This window comes from Puma concolor, chromosome B4 (genome assembly GCF_028749965.1).
Source record: "Puma concolor isolate L17-30 chromosome B4, mPumCon1.1.hap2, whole genome shotgun sequence".
Classification (NCBI taxonomy): domain Eukaryota; kingdom Metazoa; phylum Chordata; class Mammalia; order Carnivora; family Felidae; genus Puma; species Puma concolor.
Window position 1 is genome coordinate 64,835,975 of NC_141673.1, and position 19,490 is coordinate 64,855,464.

General features: G+C 47.6%; 1 protein-coding gene across 4 annotated transcripts in view; it reads left to right on the forward strand.

Moving 5' to 3' along the window:
• Window positions 1-527: 527 nt before the first annotated feature.
• Window positions 528-19,490, forward strand: part of BIN2 (bridging integrator 2) — a 35,148-nt gene continuing 16,185 nt past the window's right edge. For 2 of the 4 annotated variants that reach the window (XM_025930580.2, XM_025930582.2), the window contains exons 1-3: window positions 528-645; window positions 8,959-9,039; window positions 19,194-19,248. In XM_025930580.2, the coding sequence (XP_025786365.2) occupies window positions 565-645; window positions 8,959-9,039; window positions 19,194-19,248 (217 nt within the window). In that variant the 5' untranslated portion in view covers window positions 528-564. Of the gene's footprint in view, window positions 646-8,958; window positions 9,040-9,404; window positions 9,571-19,193; window positions 19,249-19,490 lie in introns of those variants that run through there. The other 2 variants (XM_086713365.1, XM_086713366.1) reach the window with 2 other exon arrangements.

Sequence of the window (19,490 nt, forward strand, 5' to 3'; positions counted from 1 at the left end):
AGAAGCGCATTTTACTCGACAACCCAGGAGACGTGCCCGCGGACGTGAAACGTTTCCCCGATGTGGTCAATCCCCGTGCTAAGTGGAGATCGCGATCTTTTCTACCCCATCGTTCCAGTGGCTTCCCGGTGCTGAGGGTTTCGGCGAATCGGCTTTCTGGCGCGAACGTGTCCTGGCTCGCAGGAGAAAACTCGGTTCCCTGGGGCTGGCGCGCCTGTCCCTCGGGGCTGCGCAACACTGACGCTGGTCTTGACTGAGCGCCGCCTGAGGGCAGGCCCAAGTTTCCAGCCTCCTCCTGAACAGGTGCAGCCCCCAACCTGGGCTCCAGAAGTGCCCGGTGGCCTCGGGGCGGGGGGCTGAGCGGCGGTGGGCGTGGGGGCCTCAGGGCCACCGTGGCGGCGCTGGGAGGGGGCCTCTCGGAGAGCCCGTGGGGGTCTCGAGCGGCGTGGGGCGGGGCGGCCACGGCCACGGCCGGATGCGAGGCATGCTGGGAACTGCACTTCCTCCTTGGGGGCCTCCAGAAAACCACAGGTCGCTGGGCCCAGTCTACCCGGAGCCGGCAGGATGGCGGAGGGCAAGGCGGGTGGCGCCGCCGGCCTCTTCGCCAAGCAGGTGCAGAAGAAATTCAGCAGGGCCCAGGAGAAGGTATGTGGCCGGGTCGCACCACCTGCCCTTCCGGCCGGCCTGGCTCTGCGACAGAGCGGTGTGCGGTGGGGGTGTGTGTGGGGGGTGTCCGGGGGGCCTGGGCTGAACAGAAGGTCCCAGGCAGACGGGAATGGGAGTGGATTTTCCTTAAACTACAAAGAGTTGATAGAGAACAGAAAAAAGCTACCCGTTCTTGGGCAAGGGTAGGGAAGCAGAGGAGACCGCAGTCTCCCTCGGGAACCCTAAGTAATGCTCAGGCGACCCAGGAAAGGTGGGAGAAAGGAACCAACGTTGGCAGATTTGTCCTAGCAACCCAGCCAGGGTGCTCTTTCACAGAGGATGAAATTGAAGGTTGCAAGAGGGCATTCTCCCCAAAGTGATGACAGCGATGACCAGCTGTGCTGCCAGCGGGGACCGCCCAGTCCACAAGGACTCCGTAACCTAACCCCGCCTGGCCTCTGGGCAGTGTTTAAGCTGATGTGAGCAGTAGCCCGTATCTGCTCTCTGTGCGTTGGAAAGTACACGGTCCAGGATGATGAAGGAGCATCTCTTTTTAGATTGGGTCCTTGGTTGGCTCTGGGTGGCCTTACTCCAGCGTCAACATTGAGGTAGGCTGTCCGCCTGTAACACTTCTCTACACATTATTATTTTTATTTATTTATTTACTTTGAGAGAGAGAGAAAGGATGAGCTGGGGGAGGGGCAGAGGGAGAAGAAGAGAGAATCTGAAGCAGTCTCCACACCCAGCCCAGAGCCTGGAGCCTGAGGCAGGGCTCCGTCCCAGACTCTGGGATCATGACCCGAACTGAAATCAAGAGTTGAGGCAGAACTGACTCAGCCACCAAGGCGCTCCTCGACACATTTTAGTGACATTCTTGTTTCTTCCTTTTTTTTTTTTTTTTAATGTTTATTTATTTTTGAGAGAGAGAGTGCAAGTGGGGAAGGGACAGAGATAGGAGACAGAGAATCCAAAGCAGGCTCCGCACTGACAACGCAGAGCCCGAGGTGGGGATTTGAACCCACAAGCTGCGAGATCATGACCTGAGCCCGAGTTGGACACTTAACTGACTGATCCACCCAGGCGCCCCATGACATTCTTGTTTCCACCTGTCCAGGGTGTGTCCTTCCCCTTTAACCTGAACCTCTGCTCTCCACGTAGCAACACTCTGATAGATGGATCTCCTTTTTCTGCCTTTGAGGAAGCCGGGGTCATATGAAAGAGTGGAGGAAAAGGCCAGATTTTGTGTGGCTCGACTTCATTACTTCACCTTGCTCTGATTTCACCTTGATCACGATTTTAGCCTCTTCGAAGGCTGTCTCATTACAAATCTGATAGAGATCAGAGCCTGTGGGAAGGTCTAGTTAGAAGTGGTGTGGAAGAGGAGTTACCAGCTACGTGACGGGTTGGAAAAAACAAGAAAACCCAGGAGACAAAAAAATTCATGGATAATAGTTTGGTTTTTTTTTTTTTTTTAATTTTTTTTAATGTTTATTTTTGAGAGAGAAAGACAGAACACAAGCGGGGGAGGGGCAGAGAGCGAGGGAGACACAGAGTCCAAAGCAGGCTCCAGGCTGTGAGCTGTCAGCACAGAGCCCGACGTGGGGCTCGAACCCACAAACCGTGAGATCGTGACCTGAGCTGAAGCCGGACACCCAAAGGACTGAGCCCCCCAGGCGCCCCGATAATAGTTATTTTTAAAAGACACAGCAGTTGACTTTACCTCACTGTTTCACCTTCTGTCCTCATCCAGCCTATCATCAACACTGTGCCCTTGGGGATTTGTCTCCTTTTCTAAGCATGGACTCCAGAGCTTTAGATAAGTAACGTCCCTGCTCTGGGCTTCAGATTCTGCACATGTAAAAATGAGAGTGGTGATGCTTAGTGACTTGGAAATTCAATGCAGTAAGGATGCAAGAGTGAGGAGGGGAGAGGGTTCCTTGAACCTCAGAAGCAAATATTCCCCAAAGGGAGAACCAGCCACCCAGGTAACCTGTTCTTCCTGGTCTGAACCCTGAGAATGTGGAGAGAGGAGCTACCTCACCTCTGCCTTGGGGACCTTTCCAGGTTAAGGCAGAAAACGGGAGGATGCTCTGAACCTAGACATAAACACAAGGGCGGGCAGACATTGAACTTGGAGCAGTACAGTTGGCACCGTAGAGGCAGCGGCTGCTGCCTGGATAGAGTGGGAACGGCCTGGAATGTGAGGAGGAGCTCAGCCCAGCCTGCCAGAGTCCTTGAGTCTTGACACGTTATTGAAGGCAAGAGAGAGAGGGAGAAAGTTACAGTCAAAACAAAGGACTCCCTGGAACAATTTGTAGTTTTTGTATAAGCAGTTGGCTGTAATCTAAGTAATACGTAGCAACCACAGTGTCAAATAGATGTGTCAGGTATCGAGTGCCGATTGTGGTCGAGGCAGAGGACTTCAGGAAAGACACGATCTCTCTCTCTCTTTATGGAGCCAACGCTCTCGTGATAGGATCTCATTTCACCTTTGCCGCCCTTTGTGCATGTTATTAATATCCCAATTTTAGAAATGAAGAAGCGAGGCTCAAAAGAGATCGGCAAATGGCAGAACTGTCACTGAAACCCAGGTGTCCCGCCTTTGGATCCCAACCTCAGGCCCGCTCTGTCTACAAGCCTCCTGATAAACCACTGTGACATCTGTGCCTGCCCACTTCCTGCTGACCCTCTCTCTCAGGAGCAAAGCTGGGAGTAGAAACACCTTTTGCTCAGTCCCTCTCCTCTGAAAATCTAGGCGTGAAGGTCCAGTGGCCGTCACACACGAGGGCGATGAAGCATTCTTGTTTTATTTTCCAGTCTCCACCCAGACGCAACATGAGACTGAGTTGCGTCTTTACAGGAAGATGTGTCTTCACGGTTCAGATGAGTGCTTTCACCATCCACGATTGCTCTGTGGCAGATGGCTCGGAAGGGGCATTGTGTTACCCCTCCTTTGCTGGTCTTTTCCTCTACTGACTTTTACTCAACCGGTCTCCCAGAGGGTTCTGTCAACAATACTTAACCGAGAAATTCCTTTGCCCGGGATACTGGGCTGGACCCAGGAAGGAATTTAGAGATGAATAAGAGGCACTCTCGCCTGCCAGAAGCTCACAGTCTAGTTAAAAAAAGAAAAAAAAAAAAAAAATTGGTGAAATGAGTCACCTGAGAGGTCTGCAGTCTGTGGGAATTCAGAGGAGAGAAAGACTGAGGAGAATTGAGCGACGTTTTATAGCAGAGGCGGAATTTGAGGTAGGAATGATGGCCGGTTAGTAGTTCCTCAGGCAAGTGGGGGGGAGGGAACATGCTAGCTGAGGAAATGCCAGCATGAGCCAGGCAGGGAGTGTGGAAAACCGTTGAGGCAGAATAGTGAGAAATGCAGGTGAGCTGGAGTACAGGGATGGGTGGCAGAAAAGACGGGAGAGGAAATTTAGGGCCACGCTAAGGAAAAGCCTACTTTTTTTTTTTGTAATTTTTTTTTTTGTAATGTTTATTTATTTTTGAGACAGAGAGCATGAACGGGGGAGGGTCAGAGAGAGACGGAGACACAGAATCTGAAACAGGCTCCAGGCTCTGGGCTGTCAGCACAGAGCCCGATGCGGGGCTCGAACTCACGGACTGCGAGATCATGACCTGAGCCGAAGTCGGTCGCCCAACTGACTGAGCCACCCAGGTGCCCCAGGAAAAGCCTACTTTAACGTATATCCCGAAAATGAGGATTTCTCACAGAAACTGCAATTGTTATCACACCTAAGAAAAAAATTTTAACAAAAATCTGTCATCTCTAATAGCCAGGCCCTATTCAAATGACCCCAATTGAGAGGGTTAATGAAAATATCATAAATGATTAGGGGGAAGGGTCCTGGTAGGGACCTATAGCCACGAAACATCTGCAGTGAATTTTTTTGTAATCGCTTTTTCTCTTGTTCCTCTTCTTTCTCTCTAAACACAGAATTCTTAGTGTAGAACTTCAGACAACTGGCATTGGGTGCACTGTCATTAGGAAGTGAACCAAAGGTAGAATGTATTAATTCTTTCAGATGTTTGTTCAGCACTCTACATTCTCTTCCGTCAGAGAACTTTCGTTGCGGGAGAACATCTACAACACGGCGTAAGTGCCTGGATACGCAGCCCTGTTGCTTATGGCAACAAAGGACTTTGGGCCCAGGGCACTGGTTATGCTCTGAGGGCGATCACACTCGTCTTTCAGTTTCACAGTTGAAGGTGGGAGTGTTCAGTTCACATGCTCACACCCCTTCTAAGCCTTTTTGCCTTGAGCCTTTGGGGGGTTGGGGATATTGGGCATGCCACATTTACTCTAGCCGGGGTTTACTCAGCCCCTTCCACCTAAGAACACCCCCCAGCCCCTCCAGGCAAAGGAAGGGAGGAGTAACAGGAAGGAAGTGAGAGCTGCAATTACCACTTAGACAAGGTGGTTTTGCAACTTTCTGTTGTCTGGGGTGGGGGTGGGGGGTGGGGGTGCAGGGAAGATGGCAGACCGGGTGTACCCAGGGTCAGGTGTTCAATGAGCTGGAGTCAGAGACACAAACATATGGCTGAACTGAGAAGGAAATACGCACTCATAGGGAAGGGAGTGCAATTGGACATAATGCTAATGGATTTGTATTGAGCACTCACCAAAGGGCAGCACTGAGAATGTATGTCATTTAATTCTCCGGACAACTCCAGGAGATGCTGTTGTGTAAACAGAGGCTCAAGAGACGGATAGGCTTATTTGCCTAAAGGCTTAGAGCCATAAATCGAAAGGCCAAGATGGGGCATATATCTGTCAGACTCCAGAGCCCTTGATCGTAACCACTACAGAGAGAGCTCCAGAAGTTGGAGATGCTAACCACTGGGTTAAGAATGGGGACACATGTGGGAGTGCAAGCTGGTGCAGCCACTCTGGAAAACAGTATGGAGGTTCCTCAAAAAACTGAAAACAGAACTACCCTACGACCCAGCAATTGCACCACTAGGCATTTATCCAAGGGATACAGGTGTGCTGTTTCTTTTTTTTTTTTTTAATTTTTTTTAACGTTTATTTATTGTTGAGAGACAGAGAGACACAGAGCGTGAGCAGTGGAGGGGCAGAGAGAGAGGGAGACACAGAATCTGAAGCAGGCTCCAGGCTCTGAGCTGTCAGCACAGAGCCCGACGCGGGGCTCGAACCCACGAGCCGCGAGATCATGACCTGAGCTGAAGTCGGTCGCTCAACCAACTGAGCCACCCAGGTGCCCCCAGGTGTGCTGTTTCGAAGGTGCACGTGCACCCCAATGTTTATAGCAGCACTATCGACAATAGCCAAAGTATGGAAGGAAAGAGCCCAAATGCCCATCGATGGATGAATGGATAAAGATGTGGTATATATATATATACAATGGAGTATTACTCGGCAATCAAAAAGAATGAAATCTTGCCATTTGCAACTACGTGGATGGAACTGGAGGGTATTCTGCGGAGTGAAATTAGTCAGAGAAAGACAAAAATCATATGACTTCACTCATATGAGGAATTCAAGAGACAAAACAGATGAACATAAGGGAAGGGAAACAAAAATAATATAAAAACAGGGAGGGGGACAAAACAGAAGAGACCCATAAATATGGAGAACAAACTGAGGGTTACTGGAGGGGTTGTGGGAGGGGGGATGGGCTAAATGGGTCAGGGGCACTAAGGAATCTACTCCTGAAATCATTGTTGCACTGTATGCTAACTAATTTGGATGTAAATTTTAAAAAATAAAAAATAAAATTAAATAAAAAGAATGGGGACACATGGCAGGGTGGGGGCGCCTGGGTGGCTCAGTAGGTTAAGCGGCCAACTTCTGCTCAGTCCGTGATCTCACGGCTCAAAGGCTCATGAGTTCGAGCCCCGCGTCGGGCTCTGTGCTGACAGCCCAGAGCCTGGAGCCTGCTTCCAATTCTGTGTTTCCCTCTCTCTCTGCCCCTCCCCTGCTCACACTCTGTCTGTCTCTCTCTCTCTCTCTCACAAAAATAAATAAACATTAAAAAAAAAAAAAAGAATGGGGACATATGGTCAGGGCACCCGGGGTGGCTCAGTCAGTTGAGCCTCCAACTTTTGATTTTGGCTCAGGTCATGATCCCAGGGTAGTGGGATGGAGCCGCACTCAGCACAGAGCCTTTTTAAGATTCTCTCTCTGTCCCCCTCTGCCCCTCTCCCCAGCTTGCGTGTGCTCTCTCTCTCTCTAAAAAAAAAAAAATGAAAGAATGGGGACATGTGGGCCCAAGTATCTATGTAGAGCCTTCCTCACTCCCCAAGACCTGGGCACTCTTGCACGTGATTCAAAGCCCTTCATGACGAGACTCCAGTTTCCCTTTCTGGCTCCCTTACCCACTACTCCCCATAACACACCCTAAACCAGCCGTGCTGAGTCATCTCACAAAGCGGTGTGAATGTGGGTGGGTATTTCTGTGACTTTGTCCTCTTTCCACCCTCCCCCCTTATACTCTATTCCAGTCTAGCGAAATCTTAATTCAAGTCCCAGCCCATTGGTCAGTCTCCTCCCGTTGTCAGTCCCACTCTCCCTCCCGTTAGAAGTATTAAGTATCTCTTTGCTGGGTACTGAGAAATCTAGATGAGTATGCCAAGTACCCAGTTCTCAAGGAGCCTACAGTTTAGAAGGAGACATAGCTAGATAAACCTAAATCATAAAATGGTAATAGAGGGGCGCCTGGGTGGCTCAGTCGGTTAAGTGTCCGACTTCGGCTCGGGTCATGATCTCACAGACTGTGAGTTCAAGCCCCGCGTCAGGCTCTGTGCTGACAGCTCAGAGCCTGGAGCCTGCTTCAGATTTTGTGTCTCCCTCTCTCTCTGCCCCTCCCCTGCTCATGCTCTGTCTCTCTCTGCCTCAAAAATAAATAAAAACATTTAAAAATTTAAAAAAAAAACAGTAATAGAAATGTCTACAAGGTGTAGAAGTTGCAAACACTTAGAAGGGAGTGATTAACTCGATTAATGGGATAAAGCGGTTAAGTGTCATAAAGGATATAGAGTATGAATTTTTTTTTTTAATTTTTTTAAAGTGTGTGTATGCATGTAAATAATTTCTAGGGGCGCCTGGGTAGCTCAGTCGGTTAAGCATCTGACTTCAGCTCAGGTCATGATCTCGCAGTTCATGGGTTTGAGCCCCTCATTGGGCTCCATGCTAACAGCTCAGAGCCTGAAGCCTGCTTCCAATGCTGTGTCTCCCTCTCTCTTTGTACCTCTCCCCCACTCATGCTCTGTCTCTCTCTGTATCCCCAAAATAAATAAATGTTCCAAAAAATTTTTTAAATAATTTTTATAGCCAACGTGGGGCACAGACTCACAACCCCAAGATCAAGAGTAACTGAGACACGTATTGGGCATTTCATGCAAATTTGTTGAGCAGGCAAGTGGAGAATCATTAGAAGGTTTTAAGCAGATGCAGGAGAGCAACAGCAAGGGCCCGGAACACAGTTATGACCGCGAGACTAGAAAGCATGGGACGGTTTCCAGAGATGGACATATTGAGGGATTTGATGAAGGAGGTGAGGGAGAAGTAGTTGAGGGCAACTTCTGAGATTCTAACTTCGGCCCGGGGGCAGCGTGATGACAGTGCCTCCTCCCAACATGGGGGCTACAGGTGGAAGATGCAGGGCTTTCTTGCTTGTGTACAAGTGAGTGTCCCCTGTGTGAAGAGGCGCCGTATCTTTTTCATTTTCCTGTCCTTTATATTAGTGCTGAGACCAATATGGTGGTTGGCTCCCAGGAGAGAGGAGATAGCATTCATTTCGAGCTGGGTTCTAAATGCGTTGTGTCGGTCTTCTTCAGCGTTTTCCACAAGGGCTCTCCTAAGAGAACAGTCTCCTGCCTGCCTCTAACCTCATCTATCTAGAGGAATCTGGGGCTGTGGCTGGAAGACCATCTCTCAAGTGAAAAGTACCTTCAAGGCTCATATTTTATCGTTAGGGCTGCATATTTTACATTGTTATTAATCCTTGTTTTAATATAAAACTTTACCCCAGCCCACCCCCGGAACCCCACTGTAAATAATATTGTAATTCCAGGCATGTATGCCATATTTATTCTGGGCTTTGTATATACACCCTTGCACACTGCCAGATACCCTCAGGCATACCCCAATTTGAGAAGAACCACCAAATACGATTTTTTTTTCCAACAGTGCACTCTATATTTTTTAAATTCCATTGGGCTGATACGAGTACAGCCCTTTAATTGCATCCGAGACTCTGAGAAGCTAGGGTCATAGGAGGCCAACAGATGAGAGGGACTTGACTCCACCTCACTGACCTTTCCAACTTACATTCCCAGGTTCTGCAGAAGTTGGGGAAGACTGTGGAAACCAAAGATGAACGGTTTGAACAAAGTGCCAACAACTTCCACCAGCAACAGGTAATCTGGAGGGTGGGGAGGGGGAGCTTGGAGGAAGAAGGGAGACCTGAGGGCCGGGTAGCAGAAGAACAGTAGGTTTGGGCAAGCCAACAGGCATCCCTCCTACCCCACCCTCCCCCCGCGGTTGGGGGGCAAGGGCCACGGAGTAACCTGCTGCTTCTTGTTTCTCTGGGAACCAGAGACGCTTCCCTTTCTTGTTCCCAGCGACCCTGGGTTTTGGGAGACAGACAAGTGTTCTTTCCTCTTAGTGGTTCCCCCGGGGTACAGTGGCATCCCTAGGTCCTTGGACAAAGTTGGAACGAGCCCCTGCCACTTTAGTCTTTGGCTGATCACTTCCTCAGGGTGCCTCTCTCCCACCCTACTAGGCTCTCCCATCGTAGTAGCCCCTGATTTTCCTTGTTGCCCCTTTGGCCACTACATCTACCTGGCCGAAGCCCAGAATTCTAAATGATCCGTCCATCTTTCACCTGTCATTCTCACCAGCAAACCTCCTATTGTCTCGGTTCCTTCTACCTTCACTGGCTGCTATGGGTAATTCTCTTACAGAAAATTTACATTGAGAAGTGGGCAATAGGTGTAGGCTTCCATGGGATATTTCACTTTTTTTTTTTTTAAGTTTATTTATTTTGAGAGAGAGTAAGCACGAATGGGGTGGGGGCAGAAGAGAGGGAGAGAGAGAGGGGAATCTCAAGCAGGCTCCGCCCTGTCTGTGCAGAGCCTGATGCGGGGCTCAAACTCACCAACCATGAGATCTTGACGTGATCCAAAGTCAGACACTCAACCGACTGAGCCCCACCCCCCCGCCACCCAGGTGCCCCAAGATATTTCACTTTCCATCTCCATGTGCCAGGCATTGTGCATGGTGCTTTACACACGTGATCTCACTTAATTCTTACATGAGCCCTGGAGATTGCAGTCCCCTCTTTGTAATAGAAGGGGGTTATTGACTCACGTGAATACCCGGTTGTAATGTGGTCCTAACACTTAACTGCTCAGAGTTCGGCCACATTTCACAGGTTAAGGGCACTGTCCCCAACAAAACTGCTTCACTTCGGACACCAGCTGCAGGCTCCAGAGCTCCCAGGACACCCACACTGCTGAGCAGTGCTACAAATATTGGGGGGGGGGTCCTACTAGCCACTCAGTTCCTGTAATCCACAAGAACAACCCAAAGAACTCAGGACAGCGCTCTATTTACAATTACACTTTTATTATAAATGACACCAATCAGGACCAGCCAAGTGAAGAGGGACATGAGGTGAGGTCCAGGAGAATTCCAAACGAGAAGCTTCTGTGTTCTCAAGATGTGTCACCTTCCCAGCACGTTGATATAGGATTACCCAGCAAGGAAGCTCACCCAAGCATCAGGTGTCTAGAGTTTTTTGTTGTGATTTCATTACATGGTGAATCATGGGCCACATGATTGAATTTAATCCGTAGCTCCCTTTTCCCTCCCTTCTGCTGGAGGTCAGGCTGATATCACCTGTCTCAAAGCCCCAGCCCTCTAATCACATGGTTCATCTTTCCAGCCTGACCAGCCACCATCCTGAGCCATTTGTTTATTATAAAGTCACACGTGATTGAAGAGGCCCACCATGAAAAATGAACACACTCCCATCACTCAGGAATTCCCAAGGATTTAGAAGTTAACTACCCAGGACTGGGGACAAAGACCAGCCAAATTCATTCTTGCACAATATCAGTGCATCGAATTATATGGAAAGTAATTCTTTATGATGCTATTAAAGGGACACTAGCTATATCCTATAGAAATCTTTTGTCTTATGTTCATTTTTGAGAGAGAGAGCATGAGCGGGGTAGAGGCAGAGAGAGAAGGGGACAGAGGATCTGCAGCGGGCTCTGCCCCAAGGGCTGAGAGCCTGATGGGGGGCTCAGACTCGTGAACCATGAGATCATGACCTGAACCGAAGTTAGACACTTAACCAACTGAGCCACTCGGGCGCCCCTAGCTATAATCTAATTCAGCAGTTGATTGTATATCAGGATCATTTGGGAAATATTTTTAAATGCAAGGTCACCTGTAGTAGGGCTTGGGAATCCGTAGTTTTAAACTTGTTTTAATGGAAGATTTCAAATATACACAAAGATAGGAAAACCTGTATGATTAATCCACATGTACCCATCACCCAGCTTTAATAATTAATCAACTCATTTATGTCTCCACCCACTTTCCCCCATCCTTGATTACTATGAAGGACATTCTGCATATCATATCATTTTTATCCATAAATATTTCATTATTAATCTCTAAAGATAAGGACTCTATTTTTTAATTTTAATTTAATTTTTTTTAAGTTCATTTATTTTTTTGAGAGAGACAGACAGCGTGAGTGGGGGAGGGGGAGGGGCAGAGGGAGGGAGAGAGAGAGAATCCCAAGCAAGCTTCTCACTGTCAGCGCAGAGCCTGATGTGGGGCTCAATCTCACAAAACTGTGAGATCATGACCTGAGCCAAAACCAAGAGTTGGATGCTTAGCCAACTGAACCACCCAGGCACCCCAGTTTTTTTTAATTTTTTTTAAGTTTATTTATTTATTTAGAAAGAGAGAGAGCTGGGAAGGGGAGGAGAGAGGAGACAGAGAATCCCAAGCAGGCTCCATGCTGCTAACACAGAGCCCGACATGGGGCTCAAACCCACGAACAGTGAGATCATGATCTAAGCTGAAATCAAGAGTCAGAGGCTTAACTGACTAAGCCACTGAGTTGCCCCCAAGATAAGGACTCTTTTAAAATATAACCACAAAGCCATTATCACGCCTAAAAATATTTTTCTATAAGACGTTTACTCATTACAACAAACCAGAAAGGACAAGAAAAATATGAATTAAAAAATCATGATTTTGCACCCTCCCATGCTACAACCACTGTTGTTTCATATCCTTACGGTCACTGTGCTATGTATGTGTATGGTAGCCAAGTAAATCCAGAATAAATAAATATAAGGTTCACAATAGTGAGATTATTCTGTTTGTAATGGTTTCATAACTTGCCCTTTTCAGTTAACAACGTAATACAAATATCTTTTCAGATATTTCAGGTTAATCACCCCACTAAAACATAAGATTAAGTGATACCTTTAAAAAATAGCAATAATTTCGGGGGCGCCTGGGTGGCTCAGTCGGTTAAGCGTCTGACTTCGGCTCAGGTCACGATCTCGCAGTATGTGAGTTCGAGCCCTGCATGGGCTCTGTGCTGACCGCTCAGAGCCTGAAGCCTGTTTCAGATTCTGTGTCTCCCTCTCTCTCTGACCCTCCCCCGTTCATGCTCTGTCTCTCTCTGTCTCAAAAATAAATAAACTTTAAAAAAAATTAAAAAAAATAGCAATAATTTCATAATTCAAAATGTCCAATGTTCACTCCCCTATTTTTTTAATCCCCTGATTTGTTTAAAAAAATTTTTTTTAACGTTTATTTATTTTTGAGACAGAGAGAGACAGAGCATGAACAGGGGAGGGGCAGAGAGAGAGGGAGACACAGAATCTGAAACAGGCTCCAGGCTCTGAGCGGTCAGCACAGAGCCCGACACGGGGCTCGAACTCACGGACTGCGAGATCATGACCTGAGCTGAAGTCGGACGCTTAACCGACCGAACCACCCAGGCACCCCTCCCCTGATTTGTTTAAATCAGCACCTTGTGGACATGTTTAAGTCCCTTAAAGTTAAATCTCTTCATCTGCAGGTTTCTAATCCCTCCCTTTTTGCGGTTTACTTGCTGATCCCGGGTTGTTTTCCTGAAGTTTCCTGCAGGCTGACTGAATCCCCGTGGTACTGTTTAACATGATCCTCTGTCTCTTGAATTTTCCATAAATGAATAGATTTAGAGGTTTGATGAGATTCAGATTTTGTTTGTGGCAGGAATACTTGATATTTTTCTAGGTGGGATATTCTCTCATCTGGAGGCACATAACATGTTCTTATCTTTTTTTTATGTGACACTAACAGTCATAGTTGATCATTAACTGGAGAGTCTATGTTGTATATTAAGCTTCTAGTAATTATGAGGTGGTAGCCAGTCTGAGAACAGCATTTGGCAACCACTGACTTTAGTCTGAATTGGGGGGGAGGGGGGCGGAGGGCGGGGAATAGGATCTGAGAGGGAGGTGATTCAATCAAGGTAAAGCACAAGGGCTACAGAGCGAGGATTCAAACGTGAACCCTGTGCTTTTCCCCCTGGACCGCACGAGGAGGCCTCCCTGGGCCTCTGCTCAATCAAGGTTACCCTTCAGCTTTTAACCCCAGTATGAAAAGAACAGGAGTCAGTAAGTCAACACCCACGTTGAAAGGTTTCTGTAGCTCGGTCCTTTCTCCTCCTCTCGGCCTTAAAGGCTGGATCTACCAATGGCAGGTGTGTGGGAAGGAAGGGTCAGCGATGAAGGAAGGGCCATCTAGAAGAATAAGAGGATCAGATGAGACAGTCCCCTCAGAATCTCCTGGGTGAGCCCACCAGCTGAACGTCACTTGAAGGGGGGGTGGAGGTCTGTTTGAGAAAGGAAATGGAGGTAGATTAGGAATAAGGGAAGCTTTTCTCCTGAGAGAATGATTTACCCGTAGTGACTGGTATTTGAGCCTGCCTGAAAAGTTCACTTAACAAGCGAGCCTGCTGTATGCCAGGCTAGATCCTGGTATTTCAACACAAAGAAGACAATACGCCTGCCCTCAGGCATTCACCGTTTAAGGAAAAAGACAGTAACAACACAGTCAGCTCTGAGACAGGACCGGGACCTCGGATAGCTCAGACGAACAGAGGGGGGAAAGACAAGGTCAAGGAGATTGAAAGTGAAGTATTCCAGAAGTTGGACCAGTTGGTCATGTACCCAGTCCCTTACCGCAATCAGCTTGTAGGTATATTTTTTTATCAATAAATAAATATTCCCAGGGGCGCCTGGGTGGCTCAGTCCATTGAGCATCTGACTTCGGGTCAGGTCATGATCTCACGGTTCGTGAGTTCCAGCCCCACATCGGGCTCTGTGCTGACAGCTCGGAGCCTGGAGCCTGCTTCGGATTCTGTGTCTCCCTCTCTCTCTGCCCCTCTCTCGCTTGCACTCTGTCTCTCCCTGTCTCTCAAAAGTGAATAAATGTCGTAACAAATTTTTTTATAAATAAATAAATATCACTCCCAAACTTCCCAGCCTGATTTCAAGGGCCTGGCCGCTTGCCCAGGTTCCTAATCAAATTTCCATAGGTAAGTTTTCTTTGAAGGCTTTGTTTACTTCCCCATTTCCCCCTCCCCCCTTCAAAACATATTATAGAGGAAGAATTGTTTTCCCCAAGCAGCATTTTAATCTCTTATTTCTGGTAGTGACAGCTGCTTCCAATTCATTGCCTTTAAAATCAAACCCAACAATCCAGCTTCTCGTCTCCCCTCTGGGCCTCCATTAGATGGAGCATTTCTAGAGCTTGCTCCTGGACCTTCAGGCTACTTACTATTGTGCTGAGCGTTTGGGTTTCTCTGAGTCCATTTCTCTCCAGCAAGTGGAGAGCCCCAGGACAGGGACTTTCTTCTCCATCCTCAGTACTTCAGTCTCTTAGGACACAGCTCTGTCCACCTGAGGGTTTAGGACAAGCTTCCACAGCGAATGGTCCGTTACCTGAGGGCTGGGGCTGTTTATATAGGGGTTGGAAGGACCAAGTCAGACTCTTTATGGTGATGCCAAGAATTTGGCCGGGTATTCAGAGAGCGGAAGTGCTAAAATGATAAGATTTAGGGCTAGAAATGGTCTGACCCGACATTTATAGATGAGGAAACTGGAACCGGAAAAGTGGAATAACTTGCAAGTCTTTGACTCACAGACAGGGAGGAAGCTAAGACCGTAAAAGTCACACCTGAAGAAGAAGGCTAGGATTGTTCAGCCTGGAGACATTTCAGGGTAGGAGGGCAGACAGGTCAGTGAAATAAAATGACACCCACAGGCGTCCCGCTACCCCACTTCCCATTACCGCTCCCCCCCCATACACACACACACACACACACACACACACACACACACACACACACTTCATCTCCTCAAAGGAAAGAGCAAGAGCCTAAAGGAAGAACTTTGACCTGGAAGCTTGATCCTAAAACACAGAAGGGGAGTTAGGCTTTTGTGAGGTGCCACGGAAGGCAGAAGGCATTCACATTTTATGGACTCTGGTATCAGTAGAACCCCCTGGTTTTGAACAGCATACATACAAGTGCATGGTCATGCACGGTAGCCTTGATTACTGGTCGGATTTGTCGGGCCATATAATGTCTAATGGGATAAAAACAATTTGAATTTCATTTGTAGAAATTATGCAAGATGGGGGCGCCTGGGTGGCTCAGTCCATTGAGCGTCCGACTTCGGCTCAGGTCATGATCTCGCGGTTCGTGGGTTCGAGCCCCGCGACGGCCTCTGTGCTGACAGCTCAGAGCCTGCAGCCTGCTTTGGATTTTGTGTCCCCCCTCTCTCTCTGCCCCATCCCTGCTTGTGCTCTGTCTCTGTCTTTCAAAAATGAATAAACATTTTAAAAAATTAAAAAAAAAAAGAAATTATGCAAGATGGTTTAACAGGTTTTGTTACTCCAATATGTACTTTAGAGACCAAATCTTCATGGTGAAGTAAAAAGTTGAGTTCATTTTGTTTTCTTTCAAAAAGGAACTTGAGGGGCACCTGGGTGGCTCAGTCGGTTGAGCATCCAACTTCAGCTCAGGTCATGATCTCACGGTCTGTGAGTTCGAGCCCCACATCGGGCTCTGTGCTGATGGCTCAGAGCCTGGAGCCTGCTTCCGATTCTGTGTCTCCCTCTCTCTCTGCCCCTTCCCTGCTCATGCTCTGTCTCTGTCTCAAAAATAAATAAAAAACATTAAGAAAAAAAAATTTAAAAAAAAAAAGGAACTTGAAATCCTTGTTAATTTTTATAATCCTCAAAACTCTTTCAAACCTTGGCTGTCACATTTTTAAAACTCTCAAACTTACACCCACCTACCATTTCCATCTTTAAAAGCTTTTATGCACGTTTAACATCTTAGGCTGTGTCAACTTTTTTCCCATGAATGAAAAAGCAAGAAGGAAGTGAAACATCCTTCCTGATGAATGCTGAGTGTTTCTGAATTTTGGTGGCTGACTGACCGTCTCCATCATGCTATTGAAAGCACTTTCTCAAGATTACCAGTGACCTCCAGTTACCAAGTCCAGTTACTGTGACCAGTTGTTCCTGCACTCTAACCTCTCTATAACATCTGAACCCACCTCGCCCCCGCCCCCCCCCCCCCCCCCCCCGCCGCCAGTCATTTCTCTGATGTTCTCCTGATCCTCACTTGCTGTGAAGTACCGCACAATGCAGGTTCTTTTCCCACTTCCCTGACAGTGTCTTAGACGCCCTTGAGACTGCGTGTTCATGTCCCTAGAGCCCTGGCATTCAGCTCCAAGGACTTGACTTTTCTTTTCTTTTCTTTTCTTTTCTTTTCTTTTCTTTTCTTTTCTTTTCTTTTCTTTTCTTTTCTCTTCTCTTCTCTTCTCTTCTCTTCTCTTCTCTTCTTTTCTTTTCTCTTTTCTTTAATGTTTATTTACTTTTAAGAGAGAGAGAGTACAAGCAGGGAAGGGGCAGAGAGAGAGGGGGACATAGGATCCAAAGTGGTCTCGGTGCTGACAGCAGAGAGCCCGATGTGGGGCTGAAACTCACAAACTGCAAGATCATGACCTGAGCTGAAGTCAGATGCTTAAAGGCATCCCAGCTCCCAGGACTTTCAACCTGAAGTATGGTGAAGGGTTTGGACTGGCTGGGGCGCCTGGGTGGCTCAGTCAGTTAAGCGTCCGACTTTGGCTCCGGTCGTGATCTCGCGTTTCATGAGTTCAAGCCCCGCATCAGGCTCTGTGCTGACAGCTCAGAGCCTGGAGCCTGTTTCCGATTCTGTGTCTCCCCCTCTCTCTGCCCTTCCCCCGCTTATGCTCTCTCTCTGTCCCTCAAAAAATGAATAAATGCTAAAAAAAAATTTTTTTAAGTTTGGACTGGCTTAGAAGTAAGCGCTGGAGGCAAAAAGATGGATGAAATAATTAGTCCAGTTTACTTTGACCCTGAGTTGACCTAGATTTTCTGCTGTGTTCACAGTAATCATCCTTCCTGCAAAGATTTCCACAGATTAAAAAAAAAAAAAGTTTAAGTTGTTAGACTTTTCTGAATTTTCAGTTTTTCCTCCCATACATTTCTTTATACTTTTGGTATGCTCAATAGCCTATCTAGTGATGACCACAAACAAATAAAATAAATGAGCAAGTTCACAAGTAGCTTATGGGTATACTTCATAATAATGCATCGCAACTTAAATACCCCTTCACCTGAGCTGGCGTGAAGGTCACTGTCCTGACCCACAGGTCTGGCCCCAGGAAACCCCCTCAAGTGGACTGCACCTTTCAGTCCAAGCCCACGTTCCTGAAGTCAGGCTCCAAGAGGTCAATGGTCTAGCCTCAACTCCCAGAAACTGGAGTTCACACAGAGGCAAGAGACCAGAGTCGGAAGGAGCTTTAAATAACACCATGAGGAACAACAGAGGAAGCCTTTGAAAGAGAAGACTTGGTGCGGGGTATGTGACAGATGTCTTCAAACATATGTGCAAGAGAAAGCAGATCTACTCTGAGTACAGAAGGCCAGCCTAAGACCAGTGGGCACAAGTTCTAATAGAACCTTTTTTTTTTGAAATTTATTTATTTATTTTGAGAGAGAGAGAGACAGACAGACAGACAGACAGTGCAGGGGGAAGGGCAGAGACAGACTCCCAAGCAGGTTCCACACCGACAGTGTAGAGCTCGACACGGGGCTCGAGCTCACGAACCGAGAGATCACGATCAGAGTTGAGATTGAGGGTCAGACGCTTAACAGACTGAGCCACCCAAGTGCCCCTAGGGCTATTTTAAATTGAAGCACAGTCTCAGCAAGAAGTCACGAGTTTCTGGTTGCTGGATTCAAGAAGCAGAGGCTCAGTGAACATTTGTCAGAGTTAAAACAGAAGTGGGTCACCTGTGGGGTTGAGAGAAAAACTTCCAAACTTAAATGATACCTTCCTCTCTTTTCTCCCCCCCCGCCTTTTTTTTTTAAATTTTTTTTAACGTTTATTTATTTTTGAGACAGAGAGAGAGCATGAACAGGGGAGGGTCAGAGAGAGGGAGACACAGAATCTGAAACAGGCTCCAGGTTCTGAGCTGTCAGCACAGAGCCCGACGCGGGGCTCGAACTCACGGACCGCGAGATCATGACCTGAGCCGAAGTCGGCCGCTTAACCGACTGAGCCACCCAGGCACCCCCCCCCTTTTTTTTTTTTAGGGAGGAGATCTAATCTGTGCTTGGGAGTCCTAGCCTTAAAAAATGAGAATTCAGGGGCACTTGGGTGGCTCAGTCAGTTAAGCATCCGACTTCGGCTTAGGTCATGATCCCATGGCTCATGAGTTCCAGCCCCACATCAGGCTCTCTGCTGTCGGTACGGAGCCTACTTTGGATCCCTTTGGATCCTCTGTCCCTCTTTCTGTCTCTACCCCTACCCCACTCACTCACACACTTTGTCTCTATCTCTGTCTCTCTCTCAAGATTAAATATTTTTTAAAAAATGAGAGTTCAGACACGGGAACAAAGAAAGAATTGGGTAGATGGATAGAGCTATGGATGAAGCTATTGATGTTGGAACAGGAGGAGAATCAGTGATGAGGCTGTTTGAAGGAGAGTGTAAAACATGTGACTGATGGAAGGGAAGGGTAAAGTGAGGCAAGGCAGAGAAGGACATCAGGAGAGGAGAGGAATGGTCAGGGTGCACAGGAGGGAGAAGACCTACTGTCTTAAGAAGATGGTAGCAATGTACTTAACCCAGAGAGGAAGGTATAACCCACAGGGTCACGGAGGACACATATTTCCAGCAGAGGAACCCGGGGCGTAGGCTTTTGTTCACTGGATGGGAGAACAAACAGAGGAAAGAAAATCTGCCAGTGCCATGGGAACAATCTCCCAACTTAAAGATCGCCCCCAAAAAGATAACCTACAACTTCTTGGTAAAGAGAACAGAGGCTCATTTATAACATTTGCGGATTCCAGGATTGACGTCTGCTTTGAGCCTACTTTTCAACTTTGACCTCTAAGGCGTCTTTCCAAACGTATCTGTTCGGTCACTGAAAGCACTTCTCCCTTTCAGGCAGAAGGCCAGAAGCTCTACAAGGACCTGAAGAACTTCCTTAGCGCCGTCAAAGGTGGGTATTGCGTAGCACAGGGGATTCGAGCTCCTGAGAAGTCTGAGCGCGGAAAGAAAGACAACCATTCTCAGGTGTTTGATCACTTACTTGCCTGCCCCTGAGTCCTGGGGCTTGTGGGCAGAGCAGGAGCAACTCATGGATAACCCAAACCTTCCTCACGGATAACCCAAACCTTCTTGGTCTGCGTCCTTCTGAAGTAGACCCACTGATTTTGCCTGTCCACCCGTATGATTATACCA